The sequence below is a fragment of the Choloepus didactylus genome, chromosome 15 (genome assembly GCF_015220235.1).
Source record: "Choloepus didactylus isolate mChoDid1 chromosome 15, mChoDid1.pri, whole genome shotgun sequence".
In the NCBI taxonomy this organism is placed as follows: domain Eukaryota; kingdom Metazoa; phylum Chordata; class Mammalia; order Pilosa; family Megalonychidae; genus Choloepus; species Choloepus didactylus.
This window is the reverse complement of record NC_051321.1, coordinates 43787285-43807924: the sequence shown is the minus strand read 5'-3', so window position 1 is coordinate 43807924 and position 20640 is coordinate 43787285. Positions and strand designations below refer to the sequence as shown.

Genomic DNA, 20640 nt, shown 5'->3' with positions numbered 1-20640 from the left:
TAGGGCAGACTGGAGGTGGGGAAGCTGTTTCCTCAGGACAGCCCTCTACAGGTGAATTTAACAATGACTCAGCAGAATCCAGGGTTCCAGTGTCCTCACTGCGATTATTATCAATCCATATGTCCCCATCCCAAGTTTCAGGATCCCATTCTTTTCCAATCAATGCCTTTACTTTAACAGCAGACACCCTGAGAGGTTGAGATTTTAGTTTACATGTAAATCTGTTACTCGCACAATGAGAGTCTGCGTCTGGTTTTCAACCTTAAGTCTGCAGGCACAGGAAATAAGATTTTCTTTCAGGGCACACATAGAAACCTTTACATCTGTCATACGGCGTTTAAGTTTTGAATTTGAAGCCTTTAATTTGTCCCTTTCTCTTACAGTTTTATCCAACGTATCTAAGAGCAGCCAGCCAACATCATTATACCTCTTAATTCTGCAACTCTGTGAAGGTGTCGAAAACACTGTCACCCAGAGCCTTGCTTCGTACAAGAGTATGATTAGGAGAATCAGATGGTGCTATTTTGCATATCTCCTTTGCCAACTCATGCCATGCACTGTCAGTGCCCTCTCGATTATTGGAAATAGAGTCATTAGTGCCTTAGAATCTAACCAGAGTAGAAAACAAATTGTAAAAGCCCATTTTAAGATTCTGTTTCTCAAGAACCACCCCACTCTCAGTACCAAGTTGTATTAGTTAGGGTTCTCTAGGGAAACAGAATCAATGAGAGGTATCTATGATTATAAAATTTATAAAACTGACTCATGCAACTGTGGGTATGCACAAGTCCAAATTCTATAGGGCAGTCAGCAAACTGTCAACTCCAAGGGAGATGTCCGATGAACTCCTCAGGAAACGAACCAGCAACTTTGATGAACTCCTCAGGAAACGCTTTACTGGGCAGCCAAAGAAAAAGTGAAGGTCCTCTATCTGTCTTGATTATAAGTCTTTAAGTGATTAATTGGATTAAATCCAGCCAATTGCATTCTCTCATTGTGGAAGACACGCCCTTCGGTGAGTCACCAGTCACAGCTGCAGTCAATTGACTGATAATTTAATAAACCAGCCTGTTGGTTTATCAACCAGCCACAAACATCCTTGCAGCAATTGTTAGGCCAGTGCTTGCTTGACCAGACAGCTGGGTACTATCACCTGGCCAAGTTGACACATGAACCTAACCATTACAAATAGTTTCTTCCTGGCAGGGTTATTGTGCAGTTTAAATGAAGTGATGTATGTAAGGCACTTAATAGGGTGCTTAGCACTGGGTGTGCTCTATAAACATTAGCTGTTACCACCACCACCATCACAAATCATCATTATTCTTTCTCCTCAAACATTTTAAATAGTTTATTAGTGTTATCATTGCTTATAAAAATAAAATTTCCAGGGATAGCCCTCTTTGAATAAGTAATACATTTTAAAATCACAAGAGAACTATCAAAATAGACTTAATACTTACACACAAATGAAGGTAATTATTTTAAATTTATTTATACCATAGTATCCTAATATAAGCTGGATACTCCTGTTAGGAACAGCAGATATATAGCTGTGGTGGGGAACAAAGAAAGACTTAATAAGAACATGCCGGTTCTTTAACATCTTCCCACAAGGGAAGGAAACTTGATTCCTCACTCAGTCCCTTGTGCCCCAAGCAGCTTGGTAATCATTAGCTGCTGCTCTTACAACATAAGGAAGTGGGAGAAACGGATATTTTATTGAATTTCTATGTAGCTTCTGGTTTTATACATTGTGGAAAAGGTGATTGCCAACTCCTTTTAGTAATGTTGATGACTAGCTTCATAAAAAGAACTATTTCTGGGCTCAGCATGTTCTTTTCTTTTCGAAAGTTTTAAATTTAAATTATAGAGAACTACAGAGAATAAAGTAGCATATCCCATGTAACTACCATTCAGAATAAGCAAACATTAATAGATTTACTTCAGCTTTCTTTTTTTCCTTGAAAAGAATCTAGTTCTTCGCAGGCCTTCTGAGAAGATGATCACTGTCATAAAGTTGGTTTGTATGTACTTCTTATCCATGTTTTTCTACTTTACTTATATTTGTATTCATATATTTGTTATTGTTGAATATTGTCTTTTAATATTTAAATATGAGACCTTTCTCAGTGATACATACTCATACATCCTTTATTTTTTGTTTTTGATCTATTTTCAGTGGAAGAAAGCAGAAGAGAAACTGGAGCGAGAGCTTCGGGAGGCAGAAGCTTCAGAGAGTACAGAGAAAAAACTTAAACTGGTAGGCAGTTTCACATTCTGCTGTTCTTTTTATGTATTTTTAACATATAGTGATTTAAGTGATTTTAACTAGAGATTTATTGTTTCAGTTTGTGGATGATTTAGTCAATACCAGTTTTATGAAATAACAGGATATGTCTTCATTCTATTTTGTTCAAGTCTCAAAGATTGAGTTGGGCAGGGACAGGAGGAAGGGGATAAAAAGGTTGAGTTTTGAAATTCGTGGTTGTGGTAACCCAGGAGAAAGTACACTGGTTATACTAAAGGCATTTTTTCTGTTTCTCCTGCCAGCACACAGAAACTCTGAATATTGTGTTTGTAACCTACTTCAGAATATTGAAGAAGGCTCAGAGGTCACCTCTTCTGCCTGCAGTTCTAGAAGGTCTTGCCAGGTAAGGGCTGTGTAGGTTGAAATCTTTTAGATTCTTTCTAAATGGGTAAGACTGAAGTAATCATGAATTTTAAACAGGTTCACTAGTGTTGATCCATGTCCTCTGTAGTTCTCATTGCTTTTTTATTTTTAACCGCCTGTCTTTGAAACTGTTCACAGCACTGTGCTTATTTGGTTTTCTCAGTTTAGACTTTTTTTTAAATCTCCTTCACTTCTCCTTCACTCCTTCCTTATGTTAACTAAATTCTAGGTCCCCTAAAGTTTCTCTCTCCATTTTTGGTTCTTTTTACACTATAATCAGTCATCTACTATCACAGTTTGAGTGGCTGATGCAGATGACTCTTAAGTCTATTCTAATCCTGCTTGCACATTATTTCTTCAGTCATGTGTAATCCATTTCTGCTAAGATAGAACTGTTTGTATGTTCTGTTAATACTAAAGAACTTGTTGGGGGATGGGAGCTAGGGCAATGATGTTATGGTAGCTTTCTACAATTATTCCTATAGAACAGTGCTGTTCAATTATAGTAAAAAGAAACAGGTGAAATGAATGTATTTCATTGAACTTGATTTATCTAAAATATTTTGACATACAATCAGTATAACAAATGACTAATTAGCATTTTACATTCTATTTTCATCAGATGTCTTTGAAAACTGGTAAATATTTTACACTGATTGAACATCCCAACTTGAACTAGCCACATTTTTGATAGCCAAATATGACTCCTGGCTACTGTGTTGGACACCACAGTTGTAGAAGAAGCAGCCAATATATTTTGTATTTCCACAGAGGTTAGAAATAGGACTAATAGCTAAAAATATGAAAAGGCAAGTTTCTGCTCAAAATAAAAAACTTTCTAACAACTAGAGCTATTTTACACTGGGATGCATTTCCTTATTGGGTAATGTGGTCCTTGTCATTGAAAGTATTTAAAGAGAGGCTGTATGCTTAGCTAGGTCAGAAAAGGGATTATTCCTACACTGGGTAGGACCTGCTATTTGCTTTTTTAATGGCTAATTTCTTTTAATAATCCATGTTCATTATAAATTCTAATAAGATAAAAGAATATGGAATAAAAAGTTATAAGTCCTCTCCTCCCATGTATGCATGTAGGACTGTTTGCTTGCCTGCCTTTAACACAAGTGGAATCATGCTATGCTGTTTGGTGACTTTTTTTGATAACTAGTTACCCTGGGTGTCTTTCCATGTGCACATACAGATGCACTATTTTTTTTTAAAAGCTCATAATTCTCCATTTTATGGATATATAATACTTTATTTGGCCAGTCTCCTATGCTGCACTGAAAATGCTTGTACATATATCTTCATGCATTTGTGTGCACAAATTGCCATGTCAGCGGTTATGCTCATTTTAGATATTGGTAAATTTTGCCCAATTGCTTCCCCAAAGGCCATACCAGTACATAGGGAATATATCACTTGTAAGGCCATTTTATTCTAAGATTTATAGAGTGCCAGAAGCTCTTAATTCCTAACTGTAGATAGCCAGACTTCAGTGCCCAATATTTTACAGTGTACAGAGTGTTCTCATGTTTAGTAGCTCATATGCTTCCTTCTCTTTAACCGTATCAGATAGTTTCAGTTATTTTTAGAAATAGAGACCCAAGACAGTCAAGTGACTGACATAGGATCACACAGGTAATTAATAGCAGAGCCTGAACTGAGCACCCAGGTCCAGGTTTGGCATCATTATACTGTTTTCTCTTTTTAAAGCTGTTCCAAGGTCCATTTTCTTATAAACAGCACAATCTTTCCTCCTTTCCCTCTTCTTGCCGCCTGTTTTGCTAGAAACTGATGCTGCTGGCTCCTTTGTGACTTAGAGCAGTGCTGGACACTTAATAAAGTTTCCTTGGGATAGTTATTCGCTTTTGGCAATTTCTTTCTCAGGGACAAAGAAAAGTTGAAGTATTTTTGAAATATCTTTAGTTTGTTTAGTGCCTTATATATTCTTGCCGAGTACGGTGTCCACCCTTGAATGAACTGTCAAGGCGGCCAATCTGAATTAATGAAAAAAATGAGTAATCATCATCACCTCTATCATTGCTAATATTTTGAAATAAGGAAGATTAAAAAGCAGTATTAAAGTCAAGCTTAATTTTTAGTTGCTTATTTCTGTTTTTAGACTACCTGTTAACTAAATTTTGTTTGAGTCTAGGTTTGCTCACCTTATAAATGTGGAATTTTTTGATGATTTATTAAGAGTTCTACATACTCTCACTGAGTCTGGTGTAAGTAACTCTATTAATAAATTATTTTTGAAAGATATAAATGGTAGTTACCATCCTTAATAGCTTGCCTCCTTCCCCACCCCCCACTTTTTTTAAAGGACCTAAGCTACCGAGAAAGTCTCCACTGCGTCCAGACTGCTTTTCATATTCTTTCTGGCCAGGGTAAGATACTTTCTTAATCAAGTTTTATTTACTTTACCTTTGGAGCCTATAATGTACCTAATTGGTGTTTCTTGTAATTTCAAAGGTGATGTTCTGAATATTGACCCAATGAAATTCTATACACACCTCTACAAAACACTGTTCAAGTTACATGCAGGTATGTTTTTTAGGTATTGCATCCTTAATAAATAGTTGCTTTTTAAAAATCTGTTATAAAAATCTGTGTCCAGAGTTATAGTCAATAAAAAATCAGCAATAGGAACTTGTACATAAAATGCTAGCCTGCCAGCGTAACCCACTGCATCTCCTTAGGAGTATCACATGACTTCATTAGTTAGGGAAGTGATTTGGGGCAGATAGGCCAGTTCATCTTGGGTTTTCCTGGAGTTCATTAAAGTCACATAATGTAGAAGTAATGAGAACATCTTTGAAGGATATATCTACCGTTTTAGGTGCTACCAATGAAGGTGTTGAAATTGTGCTCCAGTGCCTTGACGTCATGCTCGCTAAGCGCAGGAAGCAGGTTTCTCAGCAGCGTGCCCTTGCCTTCATCAAGCGCCTCACCACCCTTGCTCTTCACGTTCTTCCAAATTCGAGCATTGGCATCTTAGCAACTAACAGAATATTGATGCATGTAAGTAGTGATACAAATGAATAGAACTAAGTTCCTACAGAGCAGTGGATTTTTTGTTTGTTTGATGCCATGTCTTTTCTTTCCTGTTCACATCATTATTTTAATTATGAAAGTAATTCATACTTGTAAGAAAGTTAGTGATAAAAGAAGTAAATTAAATTTTAAAAGGAAAGCATTCCACCCCTATTGATACTCCCCAGAAATAACTACTTTTACCATTTGTTGGGTGTCCTTCCAACAGACATTTTTATGTGTATTTACCACATATACACAAACTACATACACACAAACATCTACTATACACACACATACATATACTACATACATACAAGCAATACAACTTGTTTTTCCTTAATGGAAGGGGGATTATGCTATACATTACTTAAGACTTAAACAGTGCTAGTCACATTTCTATGACAGTACAAATATAATTACTTTATTCTCTTTAAAGACTATGTAAGGTGTATTTTGTTATTTAACAAACACTTAGATAGTTTGTGTGCCTGCTCACTTAATTTCCTTAACAACTTTGAGAGGTGGCTACTAGTATTGTCCCCGTTTTACAGATGGGGAAACTTAGGTCCCCAGAGGATAACTTGCCTAAAGTGACACAGCTAGTAAGTGGCAGAGGTGAGATTCAGATTTAGACAGTCAGGCTTTTTATGCTTCTCTACATTTCTCTATTGTTGGACATATAGATTGTTTCTTCTTTTTGCTATTACAAATGATGCTATTGTGAATACCCTTATTCATATATTTAGCTAATGTAAGTATTTCTATAGGAAAAACTCCAAAGAGTGGGGTTGCTGGGTAAAAATAATATTCTGTTTTTCTTTGCAAGGTAAAATAAATTCTTTTAAAAGCAAGCCAAGATCAAATATTTTTTTCAATTTTTCTTCTCTTATGATATAAACTTAAATTGTTTTTATTAATATTAGCTGTGAAGGCCTTATGCTTATAAAATCAAATTAAATTTAAATGAAACTGAAAGTATAAAAGTAATAGCATTCTTTACATTAACAGTATTAATTTACTCAATCCTTCTGTTTGTGTGATTTTTTTTTTTTCAGACATTCCCCAAAACAGATCTGTTGCTTGACAATGAATCTCAGGGCAGTGGGGTTTTCCTCCCTGAGCTGGATGAACCCGAGTACTGTAATGCACAGAACACTGCTCTTTGGGAATTGCATGCACTGAGGGTAAGAGTGGCCCTATCTTTCTTGTGAACAGTTTTGTTTTTTTTTTTTTCAATCTTCCCCCAAATAGTTATTTTTGGTAGAATACTTACTATATTTTGTTCTGGGACTACCTTTCCTAGAATTCCTGTCTTTGTATGCTACATTTTACTTTGCTCTCACTCTTATTTAGCATGTTGATATACATTTTCTAAGGAAGCAGAAAATGACAGTTTAGTGGGGTGAGGTTGTGAAGATTTATGGAAGTCTTTCCCTAACACTGTTTACAATAGAGCACGATTTGTTTTTAGGTACATTTGTATTAGGTCCTATCCAAGGAGACCAAAGAGGCCTGGTTTTAAGGTGATTTCATCTGTGTTATGACCCTATAGTCAGGGCAGCACTAGGGTGAGATTAGTAGAAAACACAATTATCAGGAAATGGGTTCTGAATTAACTTTTTCAACTCTGAAAGAGAATTGCTTTTTGATTTTTGTTTTCATACAGTGAAAGCAAGACTATGTCCCTAGTAACTTGGTCATCAAATGGATTTGTATTGTAATCCCATGAGCAAGGATGGTATATAATTTTCTTTCAGTAATTAAATAGTTCTTATGACTCACATATACATGTAAGGTTTTGTTTTGTTTTGTTTTTTTGTTTTTTTTTTAATCTTTATTTTATTGAGATATATTCACATACCACACAGTCATACAAAACAAATCGTACCTTCGATTGTTCACCGTGTCATCACATAGTTGTACATTCATCACCCAAATCAATCCCTGACACCTTCATTAGCACACACACAAAAACGACAAGAATAACAATCAGAGTGAAAAAGAGCAATTGAAGCAAAAAAGAACACTGGGTACCTTTGTCTGTTTGTTTCCTTCCCCTATTTTTCTACTCATCCATCCATAAACTAGACAAAGTGGAGTGTGGTCCTTATGGCCCTCCCAATCCCATTGTCACCCCTCATAAGCTACACCCTTATACAACTGTCTTCGAGATTCATGGGTTCTGGGTTGTAGTTTGATAGTTTCAGGTATCCACCACCAGCTACCCCAACTCTTTAGAACCTAAAAAGGGTTGTCCAAAGTGTGCGTAAGAGCGCCCACCAGAGTGACCTCTCGGCTCCCCCCGGAATCTCTCTGCCACTGAAGCTCACTTCAACTCCTTTCACATCCCCCTTCTGGCCAAGAAGACACTCTCCGTCCCACGATGCCAGGTCCACACCCCTCCCCGGGAGTCACATTCCACGTTGCCAGGGAGACCCACTCCCCCGGGTGTCTGAACTCCAAAAATCCTCTGCTTTTATTTTGGAGTTTTTCGTGTTGTTTTTTTCTATGCCTGTCTCCTCTCTGCTGGGCTGGCTGCTCTCAGATTCTCTGGTGTCTGGTCTCAGTCTATCTATCGTTGGAGTTTGGATCAGTAGAATGAGTTTCTGATAAGGGCTGCCACTGTAGTTCTCCCTTCTCCTTCCCGGAGCTGACAGCCCCTCCTCCCACGGGACTGAGCCTGGCAGGGAGGGGTGCGGGTCCCCTGGCCACAAAAACTTACAGATTTTGCTGATCTCGGCAGTTGCACGTTTTCATGAGTGTTGTATGAAGTATGCCCAAAGTCAGATTGCTGTGTGGTGTCCAGTCCACGCAGTTCCTGGCTTTCTACCTACTTTCCTGGAGGAGTAACTAAAACATACAGCTCACCAGTCCGCCATCTTGCCCCCGTAAGGTTTTTTAATTAGAGAAAATCTTGGCTGTAGCTTGTGTTCTAGAAAGTACTAACCTGTGCTAAGTGAGGCTGTCTTGTTTTCTCTTCAGAGACATTACCATCCTGTAGTGCAGAGATTTGCAGCTCATCTGCTTGCTGGAGCACCTTCTGAAGGCTCTGAAGCTCTTAAACCAGAGTTAAGCAGAAGGTAAGGTTTAATGTTCCTTGCCTTATAATTAAACTACAAAATCCAGTTGAGAGCAGTTTAGTATGAGAAGTCCGTTTTATAAAGTAGTTTTTTTTAAATGAAAAGTACTAGTTGGAAATCTGGATTTGGTCTGATTTCATATTCCTAAATTGTTCTAAAGAAAAAACGTGCTGGCTGTGATTTTGTTAATTTGTTTTGGGTAATTGCTTAAAAAATTTGTTTTATTATGAAAAATCTCAAAACATACAGAAAAGTAGAAAGAATAGTATAATGAATCCTCATATGCCTTTCACGCAGGTTCAATAACTATTAAGACATTGCCATACTTGTTTTATTAATTTTTTTTAATGTGAACATCCATGAATCCAACTAAAGGGAGTGAATGGTCCTGCTAGGGCAAGAAAGGGAGAAAAAGAGGAGGAGAGACAGAGACACAAAGAGAGAGAGGGGGGGGGGGGGGAGAGCTGCTTTGTGACACTGACAAGTGAGCAGCCCTCCCAGAAGGGCAGCAGTCTCTTTCCTTGACCCTTGCACCCATCTCTGCAGTGCCTCAAGAGCTACTGGGAGCTGGAATGTGTCCTTCCAGCATGCAGCTTACACTCTCCCACATGGGGAAGAGGGTCCTCCTTAACCTAAGAAGTTTCTTTTTCCCCAGCTTTTTATTTTGAAAAAATTTTCCAGTGTAGAAAAACTGAAAACAGCAGTTTTTCCCACAAAACTAATTATGAAATACTTCATTTATACAGATAAGGAGAGAAAATGGAATAAAAGACACCAATGTGCTCACCATTCAGAATTAACATTTTGCTATTTGCTGCAGATCTTTCTCCTTTGTATCCCCACTGGTTTCTTTAGTTCAGGGGTCACAGCCAAGTGACCTGTGGTCCAGCGGACTGATTTTCTGACCTCTTCAGAGTCTGAATGAAAGTTGAATTATCTTTTGCTATCTTTTAGAAATTGGAAAAATTCACCTAAAAATTACATTGCCAAATTCTCTGAAATATTGGGAAATTTGGCAACAGTGGGCTTATATTTTGTTAAGACAGTAGACAGCCACCCCTCTAAATGAGGCATGAACTCTTTAGTCTTCCAGAAACTTTTCCTTTAGGGAAGGATAGAGATAAACTTTTTGTCTCATAAAACAATAAAATGACCATTAACCCTTTCCCTCATACTTCTTCCTATGTCCCACCCCCATTTTAAAAAGGGAAAAGAGGACAAAAAATTTCTTGTCGCTTTTCTTTTTCATGATCTTTTTCTGGTATGCTTATGATATCAGAGGTCTTGAACATTTATCCCTTTTATGACAAAAGTTTCCTTTTATGGAGGTGGAGGAGGAAAAATAGGTTTATCCCAAAAGCTTGAGAAAAGAGACATTCAGTACTCATGATGGTCTTCCTCTGGGGAATGGAGCATTCCATTGGATAGGCCCTTGCCTGTCTCTGTCGGAATATGTGAACTGACCCCAAATCATTAAGGATACCCTACATGTGATGGGGGTGGACTTGTGTTCTGTCCAGAATGGTGTCTCCTTGCTTCTAATCCAGGCTTGCAGCTGAAGGGTTGACTTGTGACAAAAGTCCATGGAAGATAACCCCAGGCTTTGCTCCTCTGGTTCCCATGTTAGTTAAGTTAGACTTAATTACGTATCAGTCACATAACTTGTTAAATTGGGATTTGATCACACTGAGCTTGAAGTCTTCTGCTCAGCTTTCTCTCTATGTGCCAGACTTATATTTTTAAACGTATACAAGACTTCTCTGAGGTGACTTTAGTTGGTTAATGTTGACATTACATGGGAATTTAGGATTGATTTTAGGTGAGTGAGTTGGTTGGTTGGTTTCAAAGCAGGATTAGGATAATGGGTCATTCTCTGGGTACAGTCTGTAAATATTTTCAAGTTATATAGACATGGTGGCATCTTTATATTTTTATATTATATTTGTGATTATAGAACTGCTGCTGAACTTTTTGAGACCTACAGCATGGCAGCAATGACTTTCAATCCTCCTGTTGAATCTTCGAGTTCCAAAAGGAAAGTATGTGACTTTTATTTTTTTAAAGAAGAAATAAAATTAATATTAAATATGTCCTTTAATAGCTCTAACTCCAGCTTGCTTAATTGTTTTATGGGTAGGTTTTTTTCATATTTAAGAGTTGGTAGTATAGATACCTGAGATTGGAATTCTATAGAGACGATCATGAGACTGTTTCATTCAATATAGGATTTGTCTGAGACCAAAGCATCTGTCATTATTATGTTTCACATGTCAGTATCAACTGCTGCCATTTTAAACTCTGCCACAGTTTGGTCTTAGTTATGGCATCTGTAATTTTTAACTCATATTTTAAATATTTTCCAGGATAAAGTTTTAGAAGGGGATTCGTTTTTGAGTGAAGATTTAAATCAATTAATCAGAAGACATTGCAATGAAGTTGCTACCCATTTGCCTCTGGATTTTGCCAAATATTTTGAGACATCACTACGGTAGTGGAAGAATGGAGTCCATGGATTTTTCTTATCAATTGGTGCCTGTGCAGATACATATAAAGATATGTCAACTTAGAAGCTTTCTTCTTATACAAAGCAGTCTTCCTAACAACAATTACTAGAGGAGAGTTATCCTTTGCATGGCATGAGATGCTGCCTCAATTCTGAAAATGTCCTTTCATTAAGAAAGGAGAATCAAAGCCTATTTTTCCCTCAAATATTTGGAAATTTCTTTCCTAACGATACTGTCTTTTAAAAACTGTATATACGAAGTTAAATATATATTTTACTTTGGGGCTGAATCTTGTTGAAATGCAGTTGGGTTAAAATTAGGACATAGAGCACAGAAAAATCAAGACCAAGAATGCCTTTTACCTTTCAGCTACTCTTCATAGCCAAATAAATCTTTTATTTTTATTGCAACATCATTAATGGAGTTGAGAAACATTTTAAACTTGAATGAATACGTTTTTATGAAGATTTTGGAGAAAAGAGAAAATAGCTTGAAACTGGATGCCAAGTTCATTGGTTCTTGTTGGATGAAACACTTCATGAAGTAACCTAGTTTGGCCTTTTTTTTAAAGAACAAGTGTTCATTATGGCTACTTTCAAAGAAAGTTTGAATGTGATTCTAGTCTCTTTGAAATTTGTTGCAGTTTCTGACATGTTCTGGAGTATTATGCTGAAGAATTACTCCAGGGCAGAAACACAAAGTCTATGATGTTCACCATTCTGTTTTAGGGAGAAAAAATAGCCAGTGAAGGGCTTTCCTTACCCTTTCCTTCTTTCTTTCACAGGTAAAATGCCTATTATTATGAATATAATTATCAAGGAGCATTTTATAAAAAAGGTGTTCCCATATTCTAGGAGTGGCCTATGAAATAACTGTTTTGATAACTTGGTTATAAATAGTCTTACTGTAAATAGTTGAATAAAACAGCTGTTTTCTCTGCTTCCTATTCTTACAATGTGAGAGTTTTTAAAAAAATTCACAGCATCCAACTAAATAGATCTTTTATTACATTAGAACTATAGATTCCAGTTATTTTAGTCTGGAGCTTAGAGCTCTTTTTTCTCATGAAGTTAAATGAAAATAGAAAGTCCCTTTACCATTCCAGCAGAATTGGGGATATCAGCTTAACTGCACATTAATTTTCAGTGTATTCTTTTATGTGATTTAAAATGTGTTTCTGAGGTCAATTTATTTTAGGCTTCATTATTTGTTTAATAATGAGAAAAGTATGATTCAATATATAAATATTTGCTTTTAACACAACTCTGAAGATCATAGCTCGGATATACAACCAATTCCAGGAGTAGATAGTTGTGTGGATGACCATATTGTCTGTCTCCACTGGCACAAATGATCAGTATCTCTCACAAATCATTTATTTTCCACATGTATACAAATGCATTTATTCTTCAGTTTGGCAGCAACTAGTTCAGGGGAAATAGTTTTAAACTAGAAATTCATCAGGTGTTTCAGGCTTGTATTATGCTTTTAACTTTCTAGCTATGCATATAGAGAATCACAGTGGTACCACAGAATTCTATATCTGGTATTAATTTGAATGTCCTGTATGAATTTGAGAATGAAATATATTTGCATGTTAATTTATGTAACCTTATAATACTGGTTTTTTTTTTTTTTTGGCAGTAAAAACAAATTTATGATAATCATAATAGTACTTTAAAGGTTTAAACGTTCTTAGTAATCTGTGAATCTGAGGGTGAGCTTAGAGAAATACTAACCAAAGGTAACAGCCAAGGTTTTGTGTTAAAGAGTGTCAGTTTGCCATGACTGCTATGATAAAAACCACACAATGGGTTGTCTTAAACAAGTATTTACTACCTCACTGTTTCAGAGGCTGAGTAGAAGTCCAAAATCAAGGCATTGGCAAGGCTGTGCTTTCTCCCTGACATCTGTGACATTCTAGTGCTGGCGTGCCACAATTCTTAGCGTTCCTTGGTTTGCATTTCTGCCTCCTGTCACATGGTGATCTCTCTCTTGGGTCTGCTTTTCTGGTTTCTGTTGTTTTCCAGCTTCCGACTCCTTCCCTATAAGCCTCCAGTAACACAGATTAAGGCTCACCCTGATTCAGTTGGGCCATACCTAAATTGGATTTTAGAAGAGCCTAAATTCACAAATGATCTACACCTTAATTGATAATTCTTCAAAGGGTCCCACTTACAAATGAGTTTGCAACCACAGGAACACAGATTAAGATGTCTTTGTATAATATTGATTTTATTTTCAGAAGTAAACATTGTAGTCATTGATGGTACACACACAACCCAAGGCTATACTAAACTACAGCCTTAATTTTTCTAACTAAACAAATACCGAGCACCTACTCTATGTGCTTAGCACTGTGCTAGGCATTTAAAAGTGGGGTGGGGTAACGAGTGTAAGACATAGCCGCAGTCTTCATGAGCTGATCATTCCCACAAAACTTTAAGAAAATGCAAACCATTATGCATCTCTCTTAGGAAGAGTTGTTTCGAAGTTCAGGCTTGAGCATAATGTATTACAGATCCAAGAAATGTAAGAGAATAACCTGGTAATCATGGAGGTTCGGTGTGTATTTCAAAGGTATTCATTTCAGGTGTTCCCATATCAAAATTCTTAGCCATCAGCCACAAATTGCTTTTAGGAAGTTTATACATAGAGATAATGGCAGAGAATACATAAATTATTTACAATGCACTCTATGATGGAAATGTGTTCAAGTATGAACTTTGTGGAAGAGGCAATCTCACTTCTCTCTAGTAACTTGGGGGCCAGGTTTTCACGTCTTCTGGCTTTGCTGCTGATGCGAGACAAGCACCTGCAAAGGGGTCAGAGGCAGCCATCCAGAGAGTACTTTCCCTACAGGCTGCCTCATTCTGCCAAGTGTAAGATCAAGGAAAATTCTACTCTTCTCTATGGGCTTGGGAGGACAGTGGTGGAGCTCTGCATTTACCCTTCAGAATTAAGCAAGGACTGGGTGTGTCAAGGTAGAGAAAGAGGTCTACAGAGATAATGGGAGGGGAGAGAATAGAGAGAAGGGAAGATGTGGTTACAAAAAAGAAACTGGCATCTATAGTGGCAGAGACCCACCATTCTCATTAACGAGCCTCCTGTGTCTACAACCTTCAAGATGATGGGAGGCATTTGTATAAACGTTTGATTAAAACCAAGGCACTTGTAGCTCTTGTTGAATCTAAACTCCATATTTACCCGCAATTGGAAACTATATAACTTTCATTTGCCAAGGATGATACATGCAAAGAGGCTCTACATCTTGCAAAGCAACCAATTCCAAATGAACAGGTGACGGAGAAGAAGTTATATAATTTATTACTTCCAGTGTCACGCATCATATTGGATTCTTACTTGCCAGCTATAGATATTTTTAAAAGTTGGCAACACCTAACAGAATGACCAAATTCATGCTCCTTTCTTTTTGCTCTGAGTGATGCTTCTTAAAATGTATTTCCTTGCAATCTTGTAGTAAAGCCAGCTTGCATATTTAAATTCTTTCCCATGGCGACTTTACTAGCTACTCAGATTTCTAGTAGCCTGAAAAGTGAAATAGCTTGTGGCTATTTTAGATGCATTCTAAATAACAGGATAGTTTATTTTATTTGCTATACTAGTATAGTTGTATAATTCAGAAAGCATTACATTAAGTAAAAATCTCATATTTTTGGCGAACACTAGGTTGTGTGAATCAATTGTAGTGAGAGACTAGACCCTTCACATTTTTGAATGATGTTCTTCCTAAAATTCCAAAGACTCAAATAGACTGAGTATGTACTTCCACCTCAAAATGTGATGAAAAACCAGGTTGGGTTGTGAATGGCAATTTGCTGTGTTCACTCACTTCCTAAACTACCTAGTTTCACATTCTCTCTCACTGTAAGTTTCAGATTTGTGCTGCAGCTAAAGCAACAACTATGTTAAAAGCCTTTGGGGCAGAGAGGGGAGCTATGAAGAGTCAAAGCCGAATGATAAACCAAGAGATCAGTCTTGCTTTTCATCTTCTTGTAACTCAGCTTTCAATACACAGTAAGCCAAACTAGGGGGATAAATGAATATTAGTGTATACAGGCATGATAAAGTGTTTCCAGAATATATTTTTAACTGGGGCCGCACTGTGCATTTGTTATAGACTGATTATTTGATATGAAAAAGAAACCTGTAGTACTGTAGCGCTGTACAAACTATATCGATATGGAATGGCCTGAATTCTTTCGATAAGCAAAGGGTGGTTCTTTTAACGTGAGGCTTTGAGTCAGCAAGAACTTTCAGTAATAAAAACTGTTTTATGCATTTTAACACTTGTTTTTAGAATATGGAAGGAACATGGGGGTCGATTTATTTGTTTTTATAATTGGTAAAAAAAAAAGTGACACTTAGAGAATTTTTAGTGTTCTATAATTTGAAGAAAAAAATGTCTTAAATTTAATGATGTCAATGGAAAGATAAAGTTTGGATTTTACTTTATAGGAACACAGATACTTCATTTTAAAAAGCCATAATTTTCTACATGCCAAGAATAAGAAGACTCTTTTAAAGTTAAGTGACAGTTTTATACAGCAAGGTTTTAAAATTAATTTACATTAAATAGTGAAGTATGACTTGGATCAATAGCTCTTCAGTTAATCAGAAAGGAAGTTGAAGCTTTTTTACATAAAATTCTGGCCCATTTCAAATGTTCAGAGGATACATTTTCTTTTTAGGAGATTTGTCTTCAAATTGTGAGCTACAACCATTTATGCTTCTAATCTATTAGTGATAACAAGAAAGCTATGTATAATAAATATATAAGTACAGTGTCAATACAAACCTTGCTTCAATAAAATAAATAAATTTAAACACAAACTCAATCTACTTTTGCTTTTAAAAAATGGTTAAGTTCCTCGTTAATATGTCACAACTCAGTAGATATAAAATTATACATCATTCTAAATTCATGTTGTGAAAATTAAAAGCTGAATGATCTGTGAATATGTAAGCAATAAACTTTAAAAAAAACCAGTCTACATGTAAAAAGAAATCTTAAGAGTGCACTGTGGTACACAATATAGGAGCTAAATTTAATTTCACTTTAATGAGTCTTATGTTATAGGACATATATACACTTGCAATGCCCCAAAACTTCCTATTCTTAGCCACAAAATTATGGCCAAACAAGCGTTCACGTTTTCAGACCACTGTGCCACTGCTCCCAGTTCTCTTTGTCAGGGGTGGACAAACCCAGCCTTCCACTTGTTTGGTGTGACCTAAGAACTAAGAACAGTTTTTACATTTTTAAGTGGCTGAAAATAAAAGCTAAAAGAATAATATTTGTGACATGAAAATTACATGAAATTCAGATTTCAGTGTCCATAAATAAAGCTTTATTGGAACACAGCCGCATGCATTCATGCATGTATTGTCTGTGGCTGCTTTTGCAAGACAACAGAAGAGTTGAGTAACTGTGACAGAAATCACATGGCCCCCAAAGCCTAAAATATTACTGTCGTGTCCTTTATAGATGACATTTGCTGACCCTTGTTTTAAGCAACTGTTTTTCCAACTGCTGACATTTGTAAAAATGACATCTCCTGGGCTTCGTTGACTTCATTCATCAGTAACTTGGTTGGTAGCTAGCCCGTGCCACATTGTTTGTCCACAGCATGGACCTCCCATCCTTTGTGAAGAAGCCTTCAGTTCAGAAATCATCAATTTCCAGTTTTAATCTAACGAAATAAGGAAATTATATTTGTTTTCATCATGTTCATTCTTGACTTTATTTTAACTTCTTGCCAAAAGATCTTCACCTGTAAAGTTGTACACATAGGCTTGTTAGTATATATAAAATGAAGGAGCAGAAGCATTTACAGTGTAGCAAGGGTTCAGACTTGTTCAACCAACAGAAACCCACAGATCTGGTGTCTGGGCTTGGGAGAGGGACTATTTTCCTATGAACTCGTAAGGTTAGAACATGATGTTCCTGGGAGGTGGAACATTAGGTTATTTCTGCCCTGGAGCACCACAGTCATTAGAAAGTTACCTTAGTTTCTTTTTATATCACATTCAAATAAACTGTTCAACTTTAAGAAAACGTGGAATTCCTTCAACTATATATCTGTTACTTCAGATATGAGTAAAGTAAATATTAACTTTTTTAGAAATTTTTAGATTATCATAAAGTAACCCTTGAAATTTTAGAGGTGATCATTTTGGAACAATTAACATGAAACATGTCACCAATTGATGCACCAATAGCTGTTGTTAAGAGAACCCTTCTCAACTTGAAGCAAAGTTGTTGAGGTCAACTGAATGATTCTGAACGTCCACTTGCCACAGGAAAACTGAATCCAAAGACAATCATGTAAATCACCACCACCCTCCCTCACCCTCTTAAAAGCAATTAGTAATGTTCATTATAGAATGATTATTTTTAAGTCAAATTTCTAGTTGTATGTTTACATAATTTAATCTTGTGGCACACCGAGGATCTTTCATATGTAGAATGTAGGATCAATTTACCAGCCTTATTCACATCATTACAAAGACTACAATATACAGGTGTGTATAATATTATCACACCTATGATTTATTCGATGCTAAGCTTTTTTTTCCTTTGTGGCTGTGTGCACATTTCTTTCAATTTTTTTAAACCTTTTATTTTGAAATAATTTGAAACTTATAGGACAGTTGCAAAAATAATACAAATCCCAAAAGGAACTTCAGTGTACCCTTATGCTCCCAGATACCCAGATCCACCAATTTTAATATTTTGCCACCTTTCACGTATTATCCTTCCTCCTTTCCTTCCTTCCTTTTCTTCCTCCCTCCCTCCTTTCCTTTCTTCTATCATTCATTTTTCTGAACATTTGAGAGTAGGTTTAATACAGACTACTTCCATTTACATTTCCTAAGAACAAGGATATTCACTTATGCAATCATCTTAAGTTCAGTTATCAAGTTCAAGAAAGTTAACATTGGTGTAAAATTTACATTCTATATTCCAATTTTTGCTTATGTCCCAATAATGTCCTTTGAGTCTTTTTTTCCTCCATGCTTAGGTCTCATGCACTATCATACACTAAATTTAATTGTCATTATCTCTTCAGATTCTCTCTTTTTCTTCCTTTCTTCCTTCCTTCCTGTGGAAATACATATACAACATAAATCTTCCCATCCCAGCCCCTCCCAAGGAAACCATTCAGTGGGACTAATCATATTCACTATGTTGCAGTACCCTTCACCCCAAACAGAAACCCTATACTCAGTTTGCATTAACTCCCCATTGTCCCTACCCCCACCCCTTGTGACTTGTACTCTACTTTGCTTCTGTAAATTGGCATATCCTCTGATATTTTCTTTGTAGTTACCATGAGGCTTAAATTTAACACCTTAACTCTATAACAATCTCATTTGCTTTGATACCAACCTAGCTTCAATAGTGTATGCAAACTATGTTCCTATAGTCCTCAGTCCCCAACTTTAATGTAGTTCTTGTAACAAATTATATTTTTATATATTATGAGTCTAAAACTATTGTTTTATCATTACTTTCTTTTTACTGTTTATAAGAAATTTTATTTTGTGATAAATTCAAACTTACAGGAACAGTTGCAAAAATAGTACAAACCCATACATAGAACTACAGCATACCCTGACCCCTCTTCCCCGATACCCCGATCCACCTCCTTTAACATCCTGTCACACCACCATTTCTTTCTTTCTTTCCCTCCCTCCCTCCCTTTCTCCCTCCCTCCCTCTCTCTCTCCCTATCACCCATCATCTATTGCTCTGTCTTCTGAACATATGAGAGCAAGCTGCACACATCCTTGAAAAAACAATGTAATTCACATATACATTTCCCATGAACAAGAACATTCTTTTATGCAATCCCATTAAACACAGCTAAGAAGTTCAAGAAATGCAACCTTGATACAAAGCTTACATTCTATATTTCCTTTTTTTTTTTTTTCCCTTATGTCCCATCTGTGTCTCTTTGAGCCTCCTGTCCTCCATCCTCAGATCCCATCCAGGATTATCCTTGGCATTTAATTGTCATCTTTTTAGACTGTCTTTTTTTTTTTTTCCAATTGTGGAAACATGTATATAGCCTAAATCTTCCCATTCCACCCCCTCCCTAGCATTTCATTAGTGGGATTAATCACATTTAGAATGTTGCAATGCTATCACCTTCCCACCATCCCTTTCTAGAAGTTTCCCTTCACCCCAAACAGAAACCCTACATTCATTTCTTAACTCCCCATTGCCCCTTCCCCCACTTCTCGGAAACCCTACTCTACTTTTCATCTCTATGGTCATATTCTCTGATACTTTCTTTGTGTTTACCACAGGGCTTAAATTTAACATCTTAAATCTATAACAATCTTGTTTTTCTTTGATACCAACTTAACATCAATATGACACATAAACTATGTTCCTATACTCCCTCATTCCCCCACTTTTATGTAGTTCTTGTCAAAAATTACATATTTTACATTGAGTCCAAAACCATTGATTTATCATTACAGTTGATGTATTTTAGATCCTGTAGGAAGTAAATAGTTGAGTTACAAATCAAAAATACAGTAGTATTGATATTTATATTTACCATGTGATCTTTAGTGGTACCCTTTATTTCTTCATGTAGTTTCAGTCAATTGTTTAGTGTCCCTTCCTTTCAGCCTGCTCAACTCCCTTTAGCATATCTTATAGGACTGATCTACTGGTGGTGAAGTCCCTCAGCTTTTTTCTCTGTTGGTAGGGCTCCCTTTAGTATCTGAAGTAGGGCAGGTCTTTTATTAGCAAAATCTTGTTTTTTGTGAAAAATTCTTTGTTTGTCTGTGAAAAATTTAAGCTCTCCCTCAAATTTGAAGGAGAGTTTTGTTGGATAAAGCATTCTTGGTTGGAAATTTTTCTCTCTCAGAGTTTTAAATATGTCATGCCACCATCTTCTTGCCTCCATGGTAGCCGTTGAGTAGTCACTACTTAGTGTTATGTTGTTTCCTTTGTACGTGGTGAATTGCTTTTCTCTTGCTGCTTTCAGAACTTGCTCATTTTCTTCAGTATTTGACAGTCTGATCAGAATATGTCTTGAAGTGGGTTTATTTGGATTTATTCTATTTGGAGTTCTCTGGGCATTTATGCTTTGTGTATTTATATTGTGTAGAAGGTTGGGGAAGTTTTCCCCAACAATTTCTTTGAATACTCTTTCTAGACCTTTACCCTTCTCTTCCCCTTCTGGGACACCAATGAGTCTTAAATTTGGACGTTTTATTTTAGCTATCATATCCCTGAGATCCATTTCAATTTTTTTTTTAATTTTTTCCCTATTCTTTCTTTTGTTCTTTCATTTTCT

General features: G+C 36.4%; 2 protein-coding genes across 9 annotated transcripts in view; one reads left to right on the top strand and one right to left on the bottom strand.

Moving 5' to 3' along the window:
- Positions 1–16459, top strand: part of NOC3L (NOC3 like DNA replication regulator) — a 38762-nt gene extending 22303 nt beyond the window's left edge. The window contains exons 11-20 of one of the 2 annotated variants that reach the window (XM_037803863.1): positions 2183–2263; positions 2554–2654; positions 4833–4905; positions 5004–5067; positions 5153–5224; positions 5520–5701; positions 6772–6900; positions 8699–8796; positions 10751–10835; positions 11160–16459. In XM_037803863.1, coding sequence (XP_037659791.1) covers positions 2183–2263; positions 2554–2654; positions 4833–4905; positions 5004–5067; positions 5153–5224; positions 5520–5701; positions 6772–6900; positions 8699–8796; positions 10751–10835; positions 11160–11288 — 1014 coding nt within the window. In that variant the 3' untranslated portion in view covers positions 11289–16459. The remainder of the gene's footprint in view (positions 1–2182; positions 2264–2553; positions 2655–4832; positions 4906–5003; positions 5068–5152; positions 5225–5519; positions 5702–6771; positions 6901–8698; positions 8797–10750; positions 10836–11159) is intronic. The other variant, XM_037803862.1, reaches the window with a different exon arrangement.
- Positions 16460–16643: 184 nt separating this feature from the next.
- PLCE1 (phospholipase C epsilon 1) overlaps positions 16644–20640 on the bottom strand; it is a 331768-nt gene continuing 327771 nt past the window's right edge. For all 7 annotated transcript variants that reach the window (XM_037803858.1, XM_037803856.1, XM_037803855.1 and 4 more), the window contains one exon: positions 16644–17095. The gene's annotated coding sequence lies outside the window, so the exon portion shown is untranslated. The remainder of the gene's footprint in view (positions 17096–20640) is intronic.